General features: G+C 48.8%; 1 protein-coding gene across 2 annotated transcripts in view; it reads right to left on the minus strand.

The window, feature by feature from the left end:
* The window catches only part of MIPEP (mitochondrial intermediate peptidase), a 164957-nt gene that overhangs the window by 20218 nt on the left and 125528 nt on the right, over window positions 1-19211 (minus strand). The window contains exons 17-18 of one of the 2 annotated variants that reach the window (XM_049646711.1): window positions 11290-11411; window positions 8156-8229 (exon numbers count right to left, since the gene is read on the minus strand). The exons of the other annotated variant lie outside the window; for it this stretch is intronic. Coding sequence (XP_049502668.1) covers window positions 8156-8229; window positions 11290-11411 — 196 coding nt within the window. The remainder of the gene's footprint in view (window positions 1-8155; window positions 8230-11289; window positions 11412-19211) is intronic. 2 annotated transcript variants of the gene reach the window in all.

The raw sequence follows: 19211 nt of genomic DNA on the forward strand, positions 1-19211 counted from the left end.
AGAGAGAGGGAGACCCAGAATCGGAAGCAGGCTCCAGGCTCCGAGCCATCAGCCCGGAGCCCGACGCGGGGCTCGAACTCACGGACCGCGAGATCGTGACCTGGCTGAAGTCGGACGCTTAACCGACTGCGCCACCCAGGCGCCCCAGATCTGTATTTTTAAACATCTGAGCAACCCGTGCAAATTCATCTGGTTTACTTCAAACAGCATAGTTTTGCCTGGCATGCCGGTCGTTTTAAATCGCCTTGCCTTTCAATATTTCATATATCTGAGGGCTTTCCTTACAAGCCACAAATGGAAAACACACTCTGGGGTGGGCACTCGTCGGCCACAGCGCACGTCTTGCGAGCACGTCCTGGCATTTCTTCACCCTGAGCCCCTACACGCCCAGGGGACACAGACGTCAGCTAAGTCAGGCAGCACCTGGCACGTGTGAATCTCTCCCTTGAAAATCCCACTTAATGAGAAGCACAGAGAGCAAAGAGGCACATTTACAACGACGACGACGGCGACAACAACTCAGGAGTGAGCATCCGGAGTGCCCGTACATCCGTTCATTCTCCCACAGCGTTCGGCCTGCCAGCTTTGTGCCAGGCACGGCGACGTTCAGGGATTCGCCAGACGGCACGATTGGAACTGCAAGTAGGAACCCCAGCTGGTTTTTAGTTCCGCGAGACGATGCAAAATGCCTCCCCTCTCGAAGTCAGCGGGGATGCGTGTGGACAACAGGGGAAAGCGGTCAAGCGAGCGTCGAACAGTGACGGCCTCTGTAGCCCCCTGGCTTTTGCGTGTCGGCTCTACTTTGGCCGACAGACAGCGCTTACTGCTCCCGGCGGCCGTCATGCTCGTTTCGCGCAAACAGCCAACGGGAAGGCCTCCTGCTAAGCAAGAGGGGCGTCTGGACACCGGGTCCCCGCGGTAACCCTGGAATTGAATCCCCTGCACTGGGGAGCTTCTAGCGCCGAATTCCACACGTGCGCTGAGCTGCTCCAGGGCAGCGGGGCTGCTTGTCGGGCCCGTGTTTCTCTCGTTACCTTTCTTTAAAGTTTATGGATGTGTTTTGGGAGAGACAGAGAGACAGCGCAAGTGGGATAGGGGCGGAGAGAGAGGGAGAGAGGCAGAATCCCAAGCAGGCTCTGGCTGTCACCGCAGAGCCCGACGCGGGGCTCGAACCCACGACACCGCGAGGTCACGACCAGAGCCGATTGATTCCAAGAGCCGGACGCTTGACTGACTGGGCCCCCCAGGCGCCATCCCGTAGGCTTCCCGATGCCTTACGCTGCAGTCAGCCACGGCTCCACCGCTCTCATCAGTGGGTCCCCTGCGCTCTCAAGGGCACGGCCACCTCTCCTGCGGCCAAAGTTGGGAACTTGGGAACCATCTCTGGCATCCCGCCCACTTCCTCACTTCCACACAGAATCGATTCCACGGCCAGCGGCTCTTAACTTCGTAAATGGTCTTAAATCAGAAAACCTCTTCTCATCCCGACTGCCTACTCTCCCGGGCTGGTCGCCCTCGACTCTCACCAGGATTACTGCCAACAAGGGGCCTCTTCGAACCAGGCGGCCCCTCGTCAGCAGGCGGCGGATACCGGAAACCGGAAACCTGATCTGGTCACTACCTGCCTTGCAAACACTGTCGGTGCTTTCTCTGGTCCTCAGAGTAAATGCCAGAAGTCCTTCACAGCATCTACGATGCCCGCGTGATGCCCATTTCCCCTGACCGCACGCTGTGCCAAGCAGCCCCTCCTCCAATGGTCCCCATGGGCTCCCCCCCGCACCTCCCCCCAAGGTGACAGTGGCAGGAGAGCAGAAAAATACGGCAAATGGAGTTGGGGAGCAGGGAGGGGACACCGCGAGCAGCAGCGTCATTACCAGAAAGCTTACCAAAGAGGCTTGTTCGTGTACTGGTAATTTTAGGATAGTTTTACATTTACTGAAGAATTGTGAAGATAGAGAGTTCCCACACACCTGCCCCAGTCGGTCGGTGCGTCTCCTCCACTGTTACCGTCTTCCCTTGGTTGGGCACGGGCGTCACAACTAGTGAACCGATATTCCTTCACGGCTGTTAACTAAAGTCGGCATTTACTCACATTCCCTTCGTTTCTACCTAATGTCCTTGTTCTGCCCCAAGGTCCCATCCAGGACGCCACACCGCACGTAGCCCGTCACCCCTGCTTAGCTTCCCCTGCACACCTTGAAAGTCTCTTCAATTCCCTGACCTTGACACTTTTGAGGTGGGCCGTTTGGGTATTTTGTACTCTGTCCCTCAGTTTGGGTGACGGGTTTGGGAAGGAAGCCCACAGAGGTGAAGAGCCTTTCTCGAACATCATATCAAGGGCACATCCTATCAACATGGCTTCGCTGTCGATGCTGACCTGGAACACCCGACCGGGGGAGTGTTTCTCAGCTTCTCCTCTAGAAAGTTCCCGTAATTTCTCCCGCCCCTTTCCATACTGCATTCCCTTGGAAGGAAACCACCCTGCACATTCACACGTAACTTACGATCCGTTTCCTGGAGAGCGGAGCATCTATCTGTATACACTGTTGAAATGCTTCTGCACGGGAGGTTTGTTTATTCTCCCCGTTTATTTATTCAATCATTTACGTCACTGCGAACTCAAAGGCAGAACTTCTGTACTTTCTGTCATGTTCTAGTAACTGCCTTATTTACTCGGTTGCTCAAATTGTCACCACTTTGGCCACTGGGACCTCTTTTCAGTTCGCCTCCCTTTGACATACACACCCCTCCTTGGGTGTGTTTCTGGGCACTTTCTTATTTCCTGGAGCTTCTGGCTCGTGCTTTACACTCAGCCCTGGAATCAACCGTCTCTCCAAGGAGCCTTGCTGTGAGTTGGCGTGAAACCGAGATCTGAAAGCCGGCTGTGTGCACAGCTACTAGGACCAAGATGGTTTTTAAAGAAAAGAGGAGTCATCACCATAGATGGTTTGCATGAATCTCCTCGGGGCACAGGGATGACCTTTTGGAATAGAGACCACAATTCTCTGGGTTTTTTTCTTGGACAAAAATGATATGTAATAAGTTAGAATAGATGACACAGGATAATTATGGCAAAAATGAATGTGCCTGGAAAACCATAACGCTCGGCAGAAACGTAAGGTATTATGATTTTCATCAGCTTCAAGTGAGGCCCTGTGGGCTCCTAGACTTTGGTTCCAGGAGTCAGTTTGGCAACACAAACTGAAGGGAGTGCCACTGAGAGTAGACTCATTTACCTAGTAATTCTTTCAGTCTTCTCTGATGTTTGGTCCTTTTAAAAACTCTGCCAGGTTAATACTTTGTGTCTCTACTGGCATGACGGCTTTTGACCACAGAGACATAAAAATGAAGCTAAGAGTTTCTCCTCTGGCAACAAGCACAGAAGTAAAGTGGTCGAGTGTTCCCAACAGCCTCCTGGAATGCGAAAGTCTTGGACTTTAACCTTTCCTTCCCCCCGCAAAATTCTTGGTGCAAAGGTTGAAGGGTAGAGCACAGGGAGTGCTCTAACCAGAGGCAGAAACACGACACTTACTGGGCATCGAGCTCACTGGGCTGCGGCGGGGACCTTTCTCTCGGAACCACCATGACTCAGAATGATTACAAACTAAGTTGATAGCTTTACCGCAAAAGTCTAAAGGAGCTCCTACAAAAACAGATGAAGGGAAATCTTATTGCTGATGGCTGGATGGCAGGCAGGCCTCTCCGATGTCAAGGGGAACAGTTAGGATGTGAGGTTAGAAACAACAAACCGCAGACTCCTGGGGATCGTGCAGGCCTCAGGGCTCACTCCACTTACATCTCCCATGTTCTAAGGACCAGCTCGATCTCAAGTCAGAATTTAGAGGTCAACCGAGGAAGACGCGGGAGTCGGGAGGAGAGGCGGCACAGAGAGAGAATGAACTCTTGACGGTTTCATTATCTGTAAAAATGGGGACCATCTGACCTACGCTTTGGGGACTAAATCGGGCAGCACAGCGGAAGGTATCGGCACGTAGCAGTTTCTGCAAATGTTAGTTGCTGCTGTTGTTGTTTTTCCTGATCATCGGAATGATAAATCTGACCCTAAAAACTTAACAGGGGCCATTCACCCAAGCTCGTAGAGGACATAAAACACAGAGAGACGGCGTGCAGAGGAAGCTACGCGTGAGGACTCCCTCCGTCATTCACAGACTGCTGAAATCACGCAACTTCTACCCCGCGGGGCCGAATCATTCCACCCTCGTGTCTGGTGTGGTACGACACGATCGTGCTGCCCAGTGGGTACAAAACGGCGCTCCCTTGCTACTCACAAGCCTTCCTGCATGTTTGCGTTCTAGCAACCCGTACATTTTCTGCAACGGTTGTGACAGACACTGAACCCACGGCACCCTTCGAAGCATTCTAGTCTAGGCTTTGAAAAATAAGAAAATGAATGAAAATAGCACGTTATCATCGTTTCTTTCCGGCAAAACCTTGACGTGCTCTTATTACTCAGAAATGGGGTACTTAACATAAACCAAAAAAACACCGGCGGGTGGGGGTAGCGTATGGCAAGAAGGGGAGAAAAACTCACCACCGGCAACTGAATACAAAGAGTTCAAGCTCAGCCCGGAATTCTTGGCAATTAAGAAAGTTGGTTTCCATCAGGTGTTGCCAAACGGTTGAGTGGCGGGGGGCGGCGGGGGGGGTGGGTTGTTAAGTAAACGAATGCTGTGCTTATAACCTGTATCTTTGCATGTGCCATGGATGTGTTTAAAGGCAGGTAAGGACATACCGAGGGAGGGGAAGTGACTTTCTCCTGGAAGCCAGAGCCAGCAAGGGCACATCCTACTACAGTAGGCTGTGGTTACCATGTGACCTCTTTTCTTCCCCGAGGGGGGACATGCCGTTTTAACTACTATTTAACCATCAAGTTGTTTTCAAATGGTGTTTGGAGTGTTGAGAGGAAACAACTATGGGCTCGGACTCTACCAAAGGCTCCTGTTGCCACGGTTGTACGACTTGGGATTTATTTCCCCGCGGGGCTCCCTCAGTCAGGGATAGAGTCCCTGACTCTATCGGGCGACAGCCACTCCCTCGTGCTAGAGTCAGCACCGGGACAGGGCTGCGTGGCAGCACCCTTTAGCTGATGAATGGGGGGCGACCAGTGGGAGACAAGAAAGAGGAATGCGGTGTTCTCTGGGACTTCCTTCAGGCCGGGCTCTGGCCACAAGGAGGCTCATCCGTCAGTGGGCCCAGAAAAGGTCAAGGGATTCAGAGCCGATGACGACTCATTCTAAACACAGCTCACCTGTGTGGTTTTTATTATTCAAAGGTCAAAAGCTTGACGTATTTGATTTCTGTGACTAGGTATCATTCGGAGAGCCTCAATACGAGGCAGAGGTATTCTGACTCGAAGGAACGGCCTGAAGTTCGTCCGCCATAGAAGTCTTAAAGTAAGGAGGTTAACAAAGTTGTCATTTGGCCAGGGAGGAACGTAATTTGAAGGGAGGTGTTCTCCTCATCTTTTGCTACTGAATATAACTCTTTACGTTGACCTAGTAAGTAGTTAAATAACATATTTAATAAACACCTGGTAAAAATTACACTTCCAAACAGGAATAATGCCTCCCAGATCATTTAAGCTTTTATATCACAACTCTTAACAATTTCACCAATCGCTACTCCTAGGGGTACCCTAGTGTTCGGCTATGAGCCATCCCCTAAGACATTCTGTTTTGGGGTACAGGCTGGCTGCATACAAGAAAAGGAGAAGCCACTGCTGGTCTTGTCTTACAAATCCAACCCTATAAAGCGACGACAGGCGTAACTTCTCCGCACGTCCCCCATTCATCTTTGACATGTAACAAACCATGTGAATTAATGAGATCAGACAGAACCACATTAAGAAAAATATTGAGGTTTAAAAGCAGAACCATTCTATTGTTGGTGTTAACTGGAATCCGAACACTTTCTCATCCCTGGTTTGAACCACAATCTTGTTTTTCTCTCCCAAGTGTGCGAATTCCAGTGCGGAAAATATTAGGTTTCTTAACACAATGACGTTTCATATAAAGAGCAGAATTTTTAGAGAGGTTTCTTACAACATTCCTGGAGGCAGGGTAGACCAACACACCAGCCAAAAGACAAACACAGAAAAGGATTTACTTTTTTTCCCCCTTTGATGGAACCATACGGAAGCTAATATTTATGCGCAGACACCATTGAGACCTTGGTCTCAAAAAGGAGAAGCTGAGCACAGCTACTGGGAGAGTATACAGAACAGAAAATCCACGGGACAAAGCCATCCTGCAGCATATCTTCTTGGAGCACAGTGGGCTTTTCGTGCAGGACCACAAGCTACCGGCTACAAGCACACAGTTTAACCTCTTGGTGGCTCACTATCATGAGCCAAGTCATCTGTCTTTCACGTGGGTCCGTAGGAGACCCTCACCCCAGTGTCGTGTTCCGCAAACACGTGAAACAGCGCAGACTGCCGACGGCCTCGGTCTCTGCAGCCAGAAGTCACAGGTTCAAATCCTGACTGTTCTACTCACTGCCTCTAACATGGACCAAGGACTGACCTGTTTCAGCCTCGGTCAAATGGGAATAACGATCATTCCCACCTCCTAGGGTTGCTAGAAGATTGCATCAACCAACGCATGCAAACCATTTTAAACCATTCCCTGGATGTGGCACAGTTCACGAAGGGCCAGTAAGGCTCAAGTGGGAACTGAGGCGCCATCAGCGTGCCCTCCGCACCGCAGGACGGCTCCGAGGGCAGTGCACTGATGGAAGAGCAAGGCGTGGCTGTGGCGCACTTTTGTCATCTCTGGTTCGGCGGGGCCCCATGAAACTGCAGGCTTTGCAGGCGGGCAGATTTGTTTTCTGAACACGCGGCGGCATTGGGCGGACTGTGCCCACGAGAGCGCCCCCTCCCGGCAGAGCTGAAGGAGCGCGAGCCGCACAAGGACCCGATGGTCGTCTTCGCCTCTTCCGCTCCTGCCCTCCGCACAGGGCAACACAACACACAACCACAGCGGTGCCCCGGGCAGAGTGAGCGCTCAGCGAGTACCCGCTTAACACACGGCTAAAGGGAAGGACCTGGGGCTCCGCGAACACCCGCAACAGGTGTTAGACCGAACAGATCTAGGCAAGGAAACCTTGACGTCAGACCCACTGCGACCATATTTCTCCAATACTGGATGGTATTTCCTAAAAGCAATTTTTATCAGCTAGTTAGGGAGATCAGCTGCAAATAAAATTGTCAATACATTGAGATCCAATAACATTCGCATGTTCCTTAAAATATTTGTGAGAACATTTTATGAAAAACCATGATGGTCACTTCCATTTACAATTAAATTTTCAGTGCAAATACTTAAATGAAAAAACGAACCTCCCAAATTACATAAGACAACAAGCACTGTAGTACCTCAAAGAGATTTACTTAGGTTCTAATTTTTCAATGGGTAAAAAAAATGCCTTGGAATTTCTAGCAAAGGCATGGCTAAGCTTTCAGAGAAAGCTTACAGGACTTCTTTAAGCTAAAGAAATACACTGGGACCTATTAAAACCAATTTTTTTGATAATTTATGACAAATTTATAAATTTCCTACATTTTAAAAGTTAAAACCTGAAATTTTATCCTGGCATCTAAATACATCACAGTAACTAAAAATTAATTTGTTTGGGATACAATGAACTAGATACATGCTCAGAACAAAGGACACAGCTGACGCATCATCTCTAAAGGCAAAAAAAAAAAAAAATGTATGAAGGAAATATGAAACAGCTTTCACTATAGATGGTGCAAAAACATAACTCCAAGAGCTAATATTAAAACCTAACCCATAAAACGGGAGGGTGGTGAGGGGATGGGCGAAATCAATGAAGGGGACTGAGGTACCAACTGCCAGTTATCAAATAAATAAGTCACAGAGGTGGAAAGTACAGCATAGGGAGTACAGTCAATGATACTGTAATAACAGTGTTCGGTGACCCACGGCAGCAACAATATGCTGGTGACCCTGGCGTAATGTACAGACCTGCCCCATCACCGTGCTGTGCACCTGAAACTAATAGAACGTTGTATGGCAACGTTAAATTATATTATAATTTAAAATATATACAACCCACAAAACCTTGAAAGAAAGAAGGTCGCACAGCAGAGTTACCAATCCTCGTTTTGTTTTACCTTGCACCATGAGCATCGGTTCCTTGCCCCCGCCGTGTGCCAGCATCTCCCTGCGATAGCGCTCCCCTGCCGTCCTGGTGGGGGGAGAAGAAGAGACCGTTACAGGCACTGACACGGGCAGCCCGCCCAGCCCCCGGTCAGCCGTGTCTTAGTTTCTCCAAATGAAGCCACGCTGACAGAAAAGCCGCCACCATGAGATAGCTCAGCCCTCGATTTTCCTGCTTCTAAACATCGACTTCCAATTTTTGAATTACTCTAATAAAGTCAAACTAGGTGTGAAATATTTACTGTAAAAGAAGTGTATTTTTAGCTTTGTTTCACAGCAAGCAATCTCTCTTCAAAGAAAGGATTATTTCGTTTATGGATCATATACTAAGTGGAAGCTATCCTATTCTCCATCGTCTTTGGGATTATCTTTAAGTGAGGTTTTGGAATTATTTATGCTGAGATGAAACAGAGAGAGAAAAAATAAGACTGTGAAATAAAAGCGAAGGAGAAAAAGCTGGCAGGAGAGGGTTAATTACACCCGGAGACCTTGGCTTAGGGTAACAGCTAATGGAACAGGAAACTGACTCTTGAGTATACAGGTGGAAAGGGCAAAGTTCGGAACGGCCCGTCTGTATCTTCCGATGCTCTTTGTCTGCTGGATTCTGCAGGGAACACCGTCTGTGATGATACGTGCAGGCAGATTTTGGAGAACTTTTATAGATAGAAATTCTCCAACTTAATGGCACCCGGACACAAGGCTCTTTAGAGCTACTTTTGTGTATTATGGAAAAAGCAATTCCTTTAATGCCAGATGACTGACACCCATGATGACATAAGTTACATAAATCACGATGTTTTCATTGCACTATTTCTGGAGCATCTTTGCATACGGGCAATTTTGCAAACGTGTTTCTAATCAGAATTTCTGATAGTGTCACAGTATCCAACATAGGTTGATGTCAAACACGAAGTGGGTGCTAAGGCAAAGCGTGTCCTGAATTAGGAAACATGGACAGAAGGCTGGGCCCACCCAGGGAGGGGACAGGGTGGCTGAGAGGCCCTGCCTGACCTCTGGCCTGGGGGAGGGGTGTGCCTCCTCCTGGCCCCTGGCTTTCTGGTGAGGCATCCAGTCTGGTGATTTTTTCAGGAGTGGGATCAAAAAGGATCTTTTGACATAGGTAAGAAATTTTCTAGCCCTATGAGTATTTTTACTAGCTTACTTTTACAGGTCTATAAAAGTGTGGCAAACTACATGTCTAGGCAAGAATGCACACATAAACAAGATATAAATGCAAGAAATATATGTACTTAATAGTATGTGGTCTTCTAGTAAAGTGCAGTTCCTTTAAACAAGGTAATATTTTGCCTGTTTATAGAAATCTCCAGTGAAGAATCGTAATTCCCCGAAATGATTTATTATAGTCAATTTTGGCTTTCGGTCTTCTGAAAATAACAAAATCCGAAAGGCAGACCGAATGTCTGCAGCATGCAAAGGGCAGGAGACAAAAGAACATGTGGCTACGAAGCTGCAAAACATTTCAACATTCTATGACATCAGACTCAAGTTCCAAAGACTTTGGAACTGAATGTGATTATTAGATGCTAAGAAAATCCCAACCTGCATCGAGCTGCATGAAAAGCTGGAGTTGGCAGGAGACGGGGAGGGGGAGGGGGCTAGGAATCAGCAGACCTGTTTTATCAGCTCACTCCAGTCTGAACTGTGAGGCCTCGGACAAACCACCTGCCCTCTCCGAGCCTCAGTGTCCTCTCGTAAGAAGTACGTGCTCTGCCAGGACAACCGTGAATGCAAACTAACACGCCGTACGGAAATTTTAGGGCACTCCGAAAACCCAAGGTGCCATTCATCTCCAACCACATGAAAGCGGTGAAGACACCAGTCATCGTCCACGGCTGCCTGACAGGTATTTGGAGACGCGTCTGTGTGGTGAGGAGACAAGATGTTTTAAACGAGTATGAGACCAGATCATCATTCGTGGTTTGCTTTCAAGGAAGCACCTTCCAAGGACTCTGAGACCAGAACTCAACTTCCCCAAGGTTGCGGTCGAGAAGCATCCTGTGGAGGCCCACTGGGGGCACGACAGGATACTCCTGTGCTTCTGATCCTGGGGATGCGGGGCTGCCCAGCCCAGACCCCGCTCTCCGTCCTCTTCCAGCCCGCCGCCACCTCGCGTGGCCTGTCTCCACGGCGGGGAAGGGGTTGGGCACCGTACGTCCCTACCTGAAATCCACCTACCCGGATTCCCTCACTGAATCACTACAGGCTCCCACGGTCACCGGCTAGCCTGAGGCCCGAGACTCAGCCCACAGTCATGTTCGTGAGCCTTCCGCTGAGTCAGCTGCGGATTCTCCCGTCTGAACCACTGCCCATCCCGATGGTGGAAATGCTGAGCAAGGCTACTCGAGAGGGCGCCCAGGAGGCAGGCCGCGGGAAGCGATGTGGGGCAGGGGTTCTGCAGCTACCGATACTAAGTGGTGGTCAGCGGCCCCCATGAAGGGGAGCTGTGGAGGAGCCGTCAGGGGAGCGGGTCCCCTTCTTCAGACTGCCACCGTCTTCCACGGGAAGAAAGCGTTCCAAAGTCGGGCAAAGGGGGAACCTTCCGGAGCAAAGTGGACCCTGGCATCGAGAATCAACGCTTCCAATGGTGCTGCTCCCAAATGACTGACAGTAGCGAGCCCTTCGTTGGGCAACAAAGAGGAAATCAGGTGTCCCGTGTGACTGACTCCTCGGAAGCTTGTGCTGAAAATAAGGAAGGCCGTCTCAAGTAACAGGAAGCACAGAGCAGTGGGGAACAGACAACAAGACAGGCCGGAACAGCCACGCAAACCCACAGGGGACGCACGGGAACACAGCAGTCTAGGCCCACTTAGGAGGCACAAAGAGCCCTCACGCAGAGGTCCCTGCGGGCGTGACAGGAGGGTGCCACACCATCGCCGGTGTGTGACAGCCGTGAGTGCTGCGGGGCGAGGCGGAGGCTCGGGGCCCGGCCCCGTCTCGGGCAGCCGGTCGGAAGGGCCTGGCAGTGGCCTGCACTGCGGGGGCAAGCAGCTGAGGTTCCCGGCCTGGCTTCAGACGCAGGGGGGTGGCAGATTACTGGTGTCGGAGAAGAATTCCTCCCCCTCGTTACCTGTTAAAAGGGTCTCGTCGAAAACACTCCTTCCAGACCATGGAAGCTACCGCCCTGGACATGAGGTAAGAGTAATACTTGGCACCGTAGCCCACGAGGTGGCTGAATCGAAGCTGCCAGGCCTGCCAACACGGAAACAGCAAAGGAAATAATTACATCTTTGTATCTCCAGGTATCACGCACCAGAACACAATGGGAGCACAGGAGGAAATCCGCAAATGTCTGGATTTAAATTTAACCCTCGAGGGCCACATCGCTCACCATATTAACATTTTTCCACATTTTATACACGGTTACGGACTGAAGGGCGCCCCCCCCGCCCCAAAATTCGTATGTCGAAGCCCCCACCCCGATGCCGCAGAATGTGACTGTATTTGGAGATAGAGCCTTTCTTTTAAAAGGGTGGCTAAGCTAAAATGGGGCTAATGCAGGGGGACTAGAGTCCTTCTAAGAAGGGAGAGACACCAGGGTGGGCTCAGAGGAAAGACCATGTGAGGACACGGCCAGAAGGCGGTCATCTGCAAGCCGAGGGGAGGAGCCTTGAGGAAAGCAAACCTGACACGCTGAAGCGTTTTGTACAAGTTCGTCACTGCTGGGGCTCAGCTCTGTGACAGACATGGAAAGCCGGCAGCCCGAGCTCAGCGGGAGAAGTGAGGATCGCGGAGGGGGCTGGGCTTTCACACCCGTCGTGGCCTGCGGATGCCTGGTCGTCCACGCCAGAGGGAACCATGGGTCTGGCTCTGAGTGCCTCCGTGCTTTTTGAGGACAATCGTGTAGCTCTTATAAGAAAGGCCATGTGAGTTTTCATGGAAGAGTGCTCTCCCACTGGAAAATTCTCTTCCTGCCAATACTGTTCTTTCTTGGGATCTAAAGGCTAAAACACCTACCTCCTGACTGGTCAGTAGTAGGAAGGGTATCCAAGTGCCAACGCATAAACTTACCAGGCCATACTCACGGTGACATCACGACGACAAAAGCTAGAATTCTAAAAACTGTGCTCAAAAGACGGATTTATGACTTAAACATGACATCCACTGTCTTCTAATGTATGCTTTAGTTGAACATTAAAACTTTTTGAGGAAAAAAAAAAAAACTGCAGCCCACGTATTTTTTAAAGATGTAACCAAAAAACTAAGCCTTATTCATGACTGACAGATGGATATGTTATACTTTCATTCGTAATTTTTTTTTTATTTTTTTTCAACGTTTATTTATTTTTGGGACAGAGAGAGACAGAGCATGAACGGGGGAGGGGCAGAGAGAGAGGGAGACACAGAATCGGAAACAGGCTCCAGGCTCCGAGCCGTCAGCCCAGAGCCCGACGCGGGGCTCGAACTCACGGACCGCGAGATCGTGACCTGGCTGAAGTCGGACGCTTAACTGACTGCGCCACCCAGGCGCCCCCATTCGTAATTTTTTAACAAAGGCATAACTGATATACTACAGAAGTTTTAGGTACACAACATAATGATTTGCTATTTGTATATATTGTGAAATGATCACCACGGTAAAGCCTAGAAGCCTGATTTTTTTTTTTTTTAAACTAAGATAGTCATTAACAAATCTTTTAATTCCCTGGAAAATAAAGTATAAGCTGTAATCCTTACCACAAACCTATAAACTAGATAAGCAAATTCTACCTGATTAAGAACAAACATTGAGAACACAGACGGTTCCCTGATCACAGTGTGTGGCAAATTCTCGAACATCGTCTAAGTCTCGTATCTACTCCACAGGGGCTTATGATGAGGTCCCAGTGCTGGTTATTCTCTGGGCGTGTCCGACACTTTCAGACAAATAGTTTGCCTGGATTGGGCAAAGGAGCTGTTACAAAAGAGGGTGTGCTAACGTGACATTGTCAGCTATGCTTCGATGTTTTAGGAGCACTTAAAAAAAGGAAGAGCACAAATAGATGGAAAATGGCAAATGGGAAAAAAAAAGGAAGGTACGCTGAGGCGTTCCAACTGATTTTGAACGTGAGGATATCATGGCAGAGAGAAACAACTACCCTCCGTATCCACTCTCCCCATTTTTCAAAATGGCTATGCTTGGAAGTAAAGTGAGCACCTTGTGAGTCACGTTCTTAAAGGAAACAGATGTGCCCCTTGCTCCTGAGGTCTGTCACGTCGGGCCATCTGTGAAGGTGAGCCTCCGGCGAGGGGGAGCTGCAAGCCGGCAGCGTGGTTTCGGACTCCACGTGGCCACCGCCAGCACCGGGTGGGTGCGTTCACGAGGCTGCTGTCTGGGGTCTGTTACAGTCACCGGACCTGGATCCTTCCTAACTTCACCACGACAACATGAAGGGCAGCTGGACTGAGGCCCAAAGGCTCAACTGTGGCCTCACCCCAGATCGTGCAGTCAACAGGTACCCTCAGGGGGACGTGGGGGACATGGAAAACTCAGGCTACCTTTCGCATCCCGTTTCTGTGCAAGGGGTATGGAAATTGAAGGCAAATTGTCAAGGACCATCTATGGGTCAAAATCCATTGCGATAAACTTTGAGTGACTAAAGTTTGAGTCAAAGGGTTAGGTCTTTCAGAGTTCAATTGTAACCCATACAGTTCTGGATACTCTGTCTTATTAAGAAAAGGGGAGGGTCTATGTCAATTTTTGTGGTATGCTGGCATCTTGATGGGCCACTGGTGATCTTTCTCACACAAAGCCGCTGGGAGGCGATGGTATCTTTCGTAACGGAGTACGGCCTGCTGTTTTAATCTGGCTCTTATGCGATGGATTATGTAAGCCTTTCTCAAGGTGGGAGTCTCGAGGTCAGAAGCACACAATTTAAGGTGCCCCGTCTGAAGCTTCTTCTCGGTGATCTGCCGTAACTAGTTCGGTAGCCTTTGTAAGGCAGAGCGAAGTTTAATTTTGTTTAGATTCCAGCCGGATACGCTTCGTTTTGCCTTGAATGTAGGCCTACTTCCATAAAGGCGTTTGATTTGAGCCAAGGGATTTCCAAGTTCGTTCACGTTATCAGCTCATAACTGAGCCCTCACATAAACAGACTCATAAAAATCAGACCCCTCGGAAGTGTGGAAAGAGACATCGGGATGCGGGCAATGCTCAGCTTCCTGAGCTGTCGTGGTGTCTGCTGAACAGCAACATGCCCGCCGGGATGCAGATGCTCTGGCACAGCGCACACCTCGTCGCGTCTTGTCCTTTAATTACAGGCTCGAGTCCGGTACTACACCCTTCTCATACCCAAACGTTTCACACGCCAAATAAATTGCACCCACCTGCCACCTTTCGTCAGAGGCCTGCACGTTTATGGTAGACGAAGACCTACGGTTCCACTGCTGTTTGACCACAAATAGCTGAATTCCTGCTGATTCAACCTCATATTAAGACCTTATTATAACTTCACTCATCCATCAGGAAAAGGAAAAGGCAGCATTTCATTTTAAGCTCAGGAGTTAACGATATGACTCTCCCTTTGAAGTCGAATGTTTCATGTCCTAAGGGACAAGGTCAGATGGACAGAAGTTTCTACCCTTCCTTTGAAGTGTAATGTGCGGATCCGGTCTTAAAAACCAAGGGCACCAACCCCTTCGCTGCTTCTCTTTTATTCTGTGCAGACCTTCTTCTAACCCTGCCCCTGTCCCACGGCTTGGTTACGACAAACCTCTTGGTCAGACACGCCCAGGGACCCCACAGAAAAGACAGGAACATGGAGCAGGTGAAGAGTGAGTGTTCCAGGAACTCTGTGGAAACCGTCCCTCGCTTTAGAACTCAGGGAAGCGGGGCCCCCTGAGGCTTCTCATTCGCTGTCGCTCCTTCCTAACAGCGCGACTTTCCTCCGTCCGAGTTAGAGACCGGACCGGAAGGCCACGAACAGAAACGACAAAGCATCTGGTGACCTACGATCTACCTCAGTTTTGAACCCAGAAGAGGGGCTAGTGCAGAGTAAGCACTCATCAACTACACGTTAAATGTTCAATGACTGAACTAATCACCTCTTAAAAAAATTTTTTTTTTAATATTTATTTTTGAGAGAGGGAGTGTGAGCGGGGGAGGGGCAGAGCGCGAGGGAGACACAGAATCCCAAGCAGGCTCCAGGCTCCGAGCTGTCAGCACAGAGCCGACGTGGGGCTCGAACTCACAAACCTCGAGATCATGACCTGACTGGAAGTCGGACGCTTACCCAACTGAGCCCCCCCCCCCCACTGGCACCCCTCATTTCTCTTATACTCTCAGCACACCATTTCTTCATTTCTAGCTGTATGTGTATAAACGTATTTAGCTAAAATTTATTTTAAAACAATCTTTATCCGTGGCATTCGAAGTTGCATGAGCACGGGAGCGACACCCATCGCCTCCTTGGTGTGTGCCGTACGAACCGAGATCTCCTTCAGAGCAAAGACCACAGTGCTGTGTCTACGTCTGGGCTCAGCACGGCATGGGGACCATGAAAGGAAATCAACAGCTGTCTGCTGGCTGGCTGGCTGGCTGAACAGATGGACAGGTGGACAGATACTAAAGGCTTCGTTTAGGATGATGTTCAATGTTCCTGAAAAATTAGCCTTTGACTGCAAGAAGCAGGCGAGGAACAACATTTATATCACAAACGAGGATATCACAGAGCTAAAAGCAAATGTTGGATCTCATGCTGACTATTAATAGTAGGTTTTTTTAACTACATTTTTTTTTACTATTATCTGAAAAATGACATAAGATTTTTGAGGCTAATTTCGACACCAGATCTCCAGGTCTGGACTCTGTGTAGTGTTTTGTCTTCACGGACAGACCATTCTGACTTTTCACATGAGGCACAATCTTGCTGGTTTGTGGAGGAGCTCTTAGGGTATCAAATCTGTGCCATCCCAAAGTGTTTATTTGGCCGCCACGGAAAGCAGAAGGACATATTTTCCCATCTGCCTTCTCATGTTTATATTCTCTCTTAACATATGCATATGTATACATTTTCCATGAATCAATGTAGACTAGTTTTTCTAGTTTGATAAAAACTCCCCATGGACACTTTACCAGAACCTGAGAAACGATAGTGCCAAACAAACTAGAATTCTCCATTTGAGATACAAAGGGATTTAAATTTTTTTTAGTCTTTCTTTATCCTAGAGAGAGAGACAGAGCGCGAGCAGGGAGGGGGCAGAGAAACAGGAAGACACGGGATCCGAAGCAGGCTCCAGGCTCTAAGGTATCAGCACAGAGCCCGATGCGGGCTCAGACCCACGAACCGTGAGATCATGACCTGAGCTGAAGTCAGACACTTAACTGACTGAGCCACCCAGGAGCCCCGATACGAGGTGATTTTATTTTTATTTTTTTTATTTTTTATTTTTTTTACTTTTTAGGTATTTCAGCTATATGAGGTGATTTTAAATGAAACACAGCTATCGTGCTTGACACACCCCCGGGTAGTCCCTATGTTCCCGTTCATGCCTTAGGGAAACCTCCTCCCCTTGAGTGTGGGCAGGACGTGTGCCTTGCTTCTAACCAACAGACTATGGCAACGGCAATGGGATGTCACCCTCATCGTGAGTTGTGTTAGACACAATGTCTCGTCTGATGAGCAGACTCTAGAAACCCTCCGTGGTGGCCTGAGGAACTCAGCGGCTATGTTGGGGAAGCCCATCCGGCAGGAAGCCAGGTGAAGCCTCTAGGATCTGGGAGGAAGGATTTCAGACACAGGGGTGGCCTCTCGGGCAGCACGGTGTCCTACAGTTGACGGCAAGAAGCTGGGGCCCTGGGTCCCACCACTGCAAAGATACGAACGCTGCCACTGACCTGGACGATGCGGTCAGGCCCCAGCTAAGCCCGCAGCCAGCCGACCCCTTGGCTGTGGGCTTGTGAAGGCCCGGGCACAGGACGCAGCCATGCTGTGCTCTGCCTCCTGATGCACAGAAACTGCGAGTGCACCGGTTTGAGCCAGCAAGCCTGCGGTAATCTGTTCCACAGCAACAGAAAGCGTGCGTCACTGTTTATATCAGAAGGTGAGAGCTGTACTCAGAAACGCCACTAAGAGGAACTAAGAGAACATGGAAGGGATACCTGTATTTATCAAGTGTCTCTTCAACAAAATGTTGTGAGGGTGACGTCTTCAGAGTGATTTCATTAATTTTTAGGAATAGTTATGTTTTACAAATAGAATCAAGCAAGAGTGATTTGGTCGAGGCCATGGGCGCAGATGGTTGAATGGCCCCTCCTCATTCCCCTCTTCCTCCTAGGAACAGAACCACACCCCTTCCTTAACGTGTCTGAGCAAGGCTGCGGTCGCGGTGGCCGAGACGCCATCTCCCAGGCTTACCTTCGAGCAAGCACAGGTGACTGGAAGTAATGTGTACAACCATGGCCTTCAAAACAAAGTGGTTCATTCTCCTCCTTCTCTTTCCCCCAGCCTTGAGAAGTGAACACCAGCCACCGCATCAGACCCTGACTGAAGCCATGTGTTGAGGGACCACCAGCCCAACAGCCCTATCTGCCCATCCTTGCCCTGTCAGGCGGGAGGAAACGAACTCTGTCGTATTGAAGTCACTGTATTTTGTATTTCCAACTGATGACCACAGAATCCAAAGCCAGGTGTCTTTCTAAATTCAAAGCACATGCTCTCGGGCTATTCCATACCACACATCCTAAAGTATCAAATTATGGGACCTACTTGCTTTCCACAAATGGGAAAATTATAATCACCCTGATTTCAAACTCTGGACCCTTAAATCATATTCCTATGCATGATTTGTGTGTATTTGACACCTATGACTTAGAACTTAATTTCTATCATACTAGCTTAAACACATCAAAACATACCACACAGCTACTTTTATAGCTAAAAAGGAAAGACCTTTACAAGTGATAGTAAGTGTTACAATTAAGTTAAAATGTTAACACTGCTGGACTTGGGGAGGCCTCTGGGACCTACGAGTGGCTTGACAGCCAGGGCAAAGCCGTCTTATATATATTAATACTAAACCTAAGTATAATAATAAGAGTAAGTTAAAATGTTAACACTGCTCTCCGATACATAAAAATATTTATCCACATTACATAAGTTCTTCTCCATATGACTGTTCAAACCTGACTAATTTCCCAAAGTGCCATTATGAGAATTTTCTAACCCCCAAAAGACTCCTATGCCATATGTGTGTATTTATGACACAAAACCTAATGACAACTAGAAGAAATTTTCTGTGCTCATGGCAGAATTATGGCGTATTGTAAGGAGACAAGACCGTGTCAGAAGAAAAAGAATCATTCCTAACAAACGGACCAAAGGTCTTCAGGCAGTGGAGACGAACATCAGGCAAACCATTACGGATGCACCAAATACTAACTAGGAGTGCGTCTCTTCAGTATGCCAACCTCAATTACCAGTTTTATTTATATGTGGACAGTGCGGGGGATAAAGCTTTCACCAAACAAAAACAACATCCCTGGAAAGGCTGGACTGTGCCTACGAAAGTCAGTCTATTGGCAGAGAAAAGGTGTAACTCATTCAAATGTTTAAGTTGTTAAAGTGTTCGTTAGATGAAACACGGGTGGTGACATTAATCTAAGTAGATGAGATAATACATGAAAAACAACAAGCATGGAACTGGAACCAAGACAGGCTAGCTTTTTTCTTCTTCCTCTTTTTTTAAAATTTTTAAAATGTTTATTCATTTTTGAGAAAGAGAAACAGAGTGCAAGTGGGGGAGGGGCAGAGGGAGAGGGAGACACAGAATCCGAAGCAGGCTCCAGGCTCTGAGCTGTCAGCACAGAGCCCGGCGCGGGGCTCGAACTCATGAACTGAGAGATCGTGACCTGAGCTGAAGTCGGATGCTTAACTGACTGAGCCACCCAGCCACCCCTAGCTTTTTTTCTTCTGAATGAAAGCTCTTTAACACTGCTTCTCCCCTTGCCTGTACCATCTCAAGAGAAAAAGTAGGTTCCTCTCCACTCTAAAGGAACCCAGGGTCAAGTAATGA

Source organism: Panthera uncia (genome assembly GCF_023721935.1).
Source record: "Panthera uncia isolate 11264 chromosome A1 unlocalized genomic scaffold, Puncia_PCG_1.0 HiC_scaffold_16, whole genome shotgun sequence".
Taxonomy (NCBI): domain Eukaryota; kingdom Metazoa; phylum Chordata; class Mammalia; order Carnivora; family Felidae; genus Panthera; species Panthera uncia.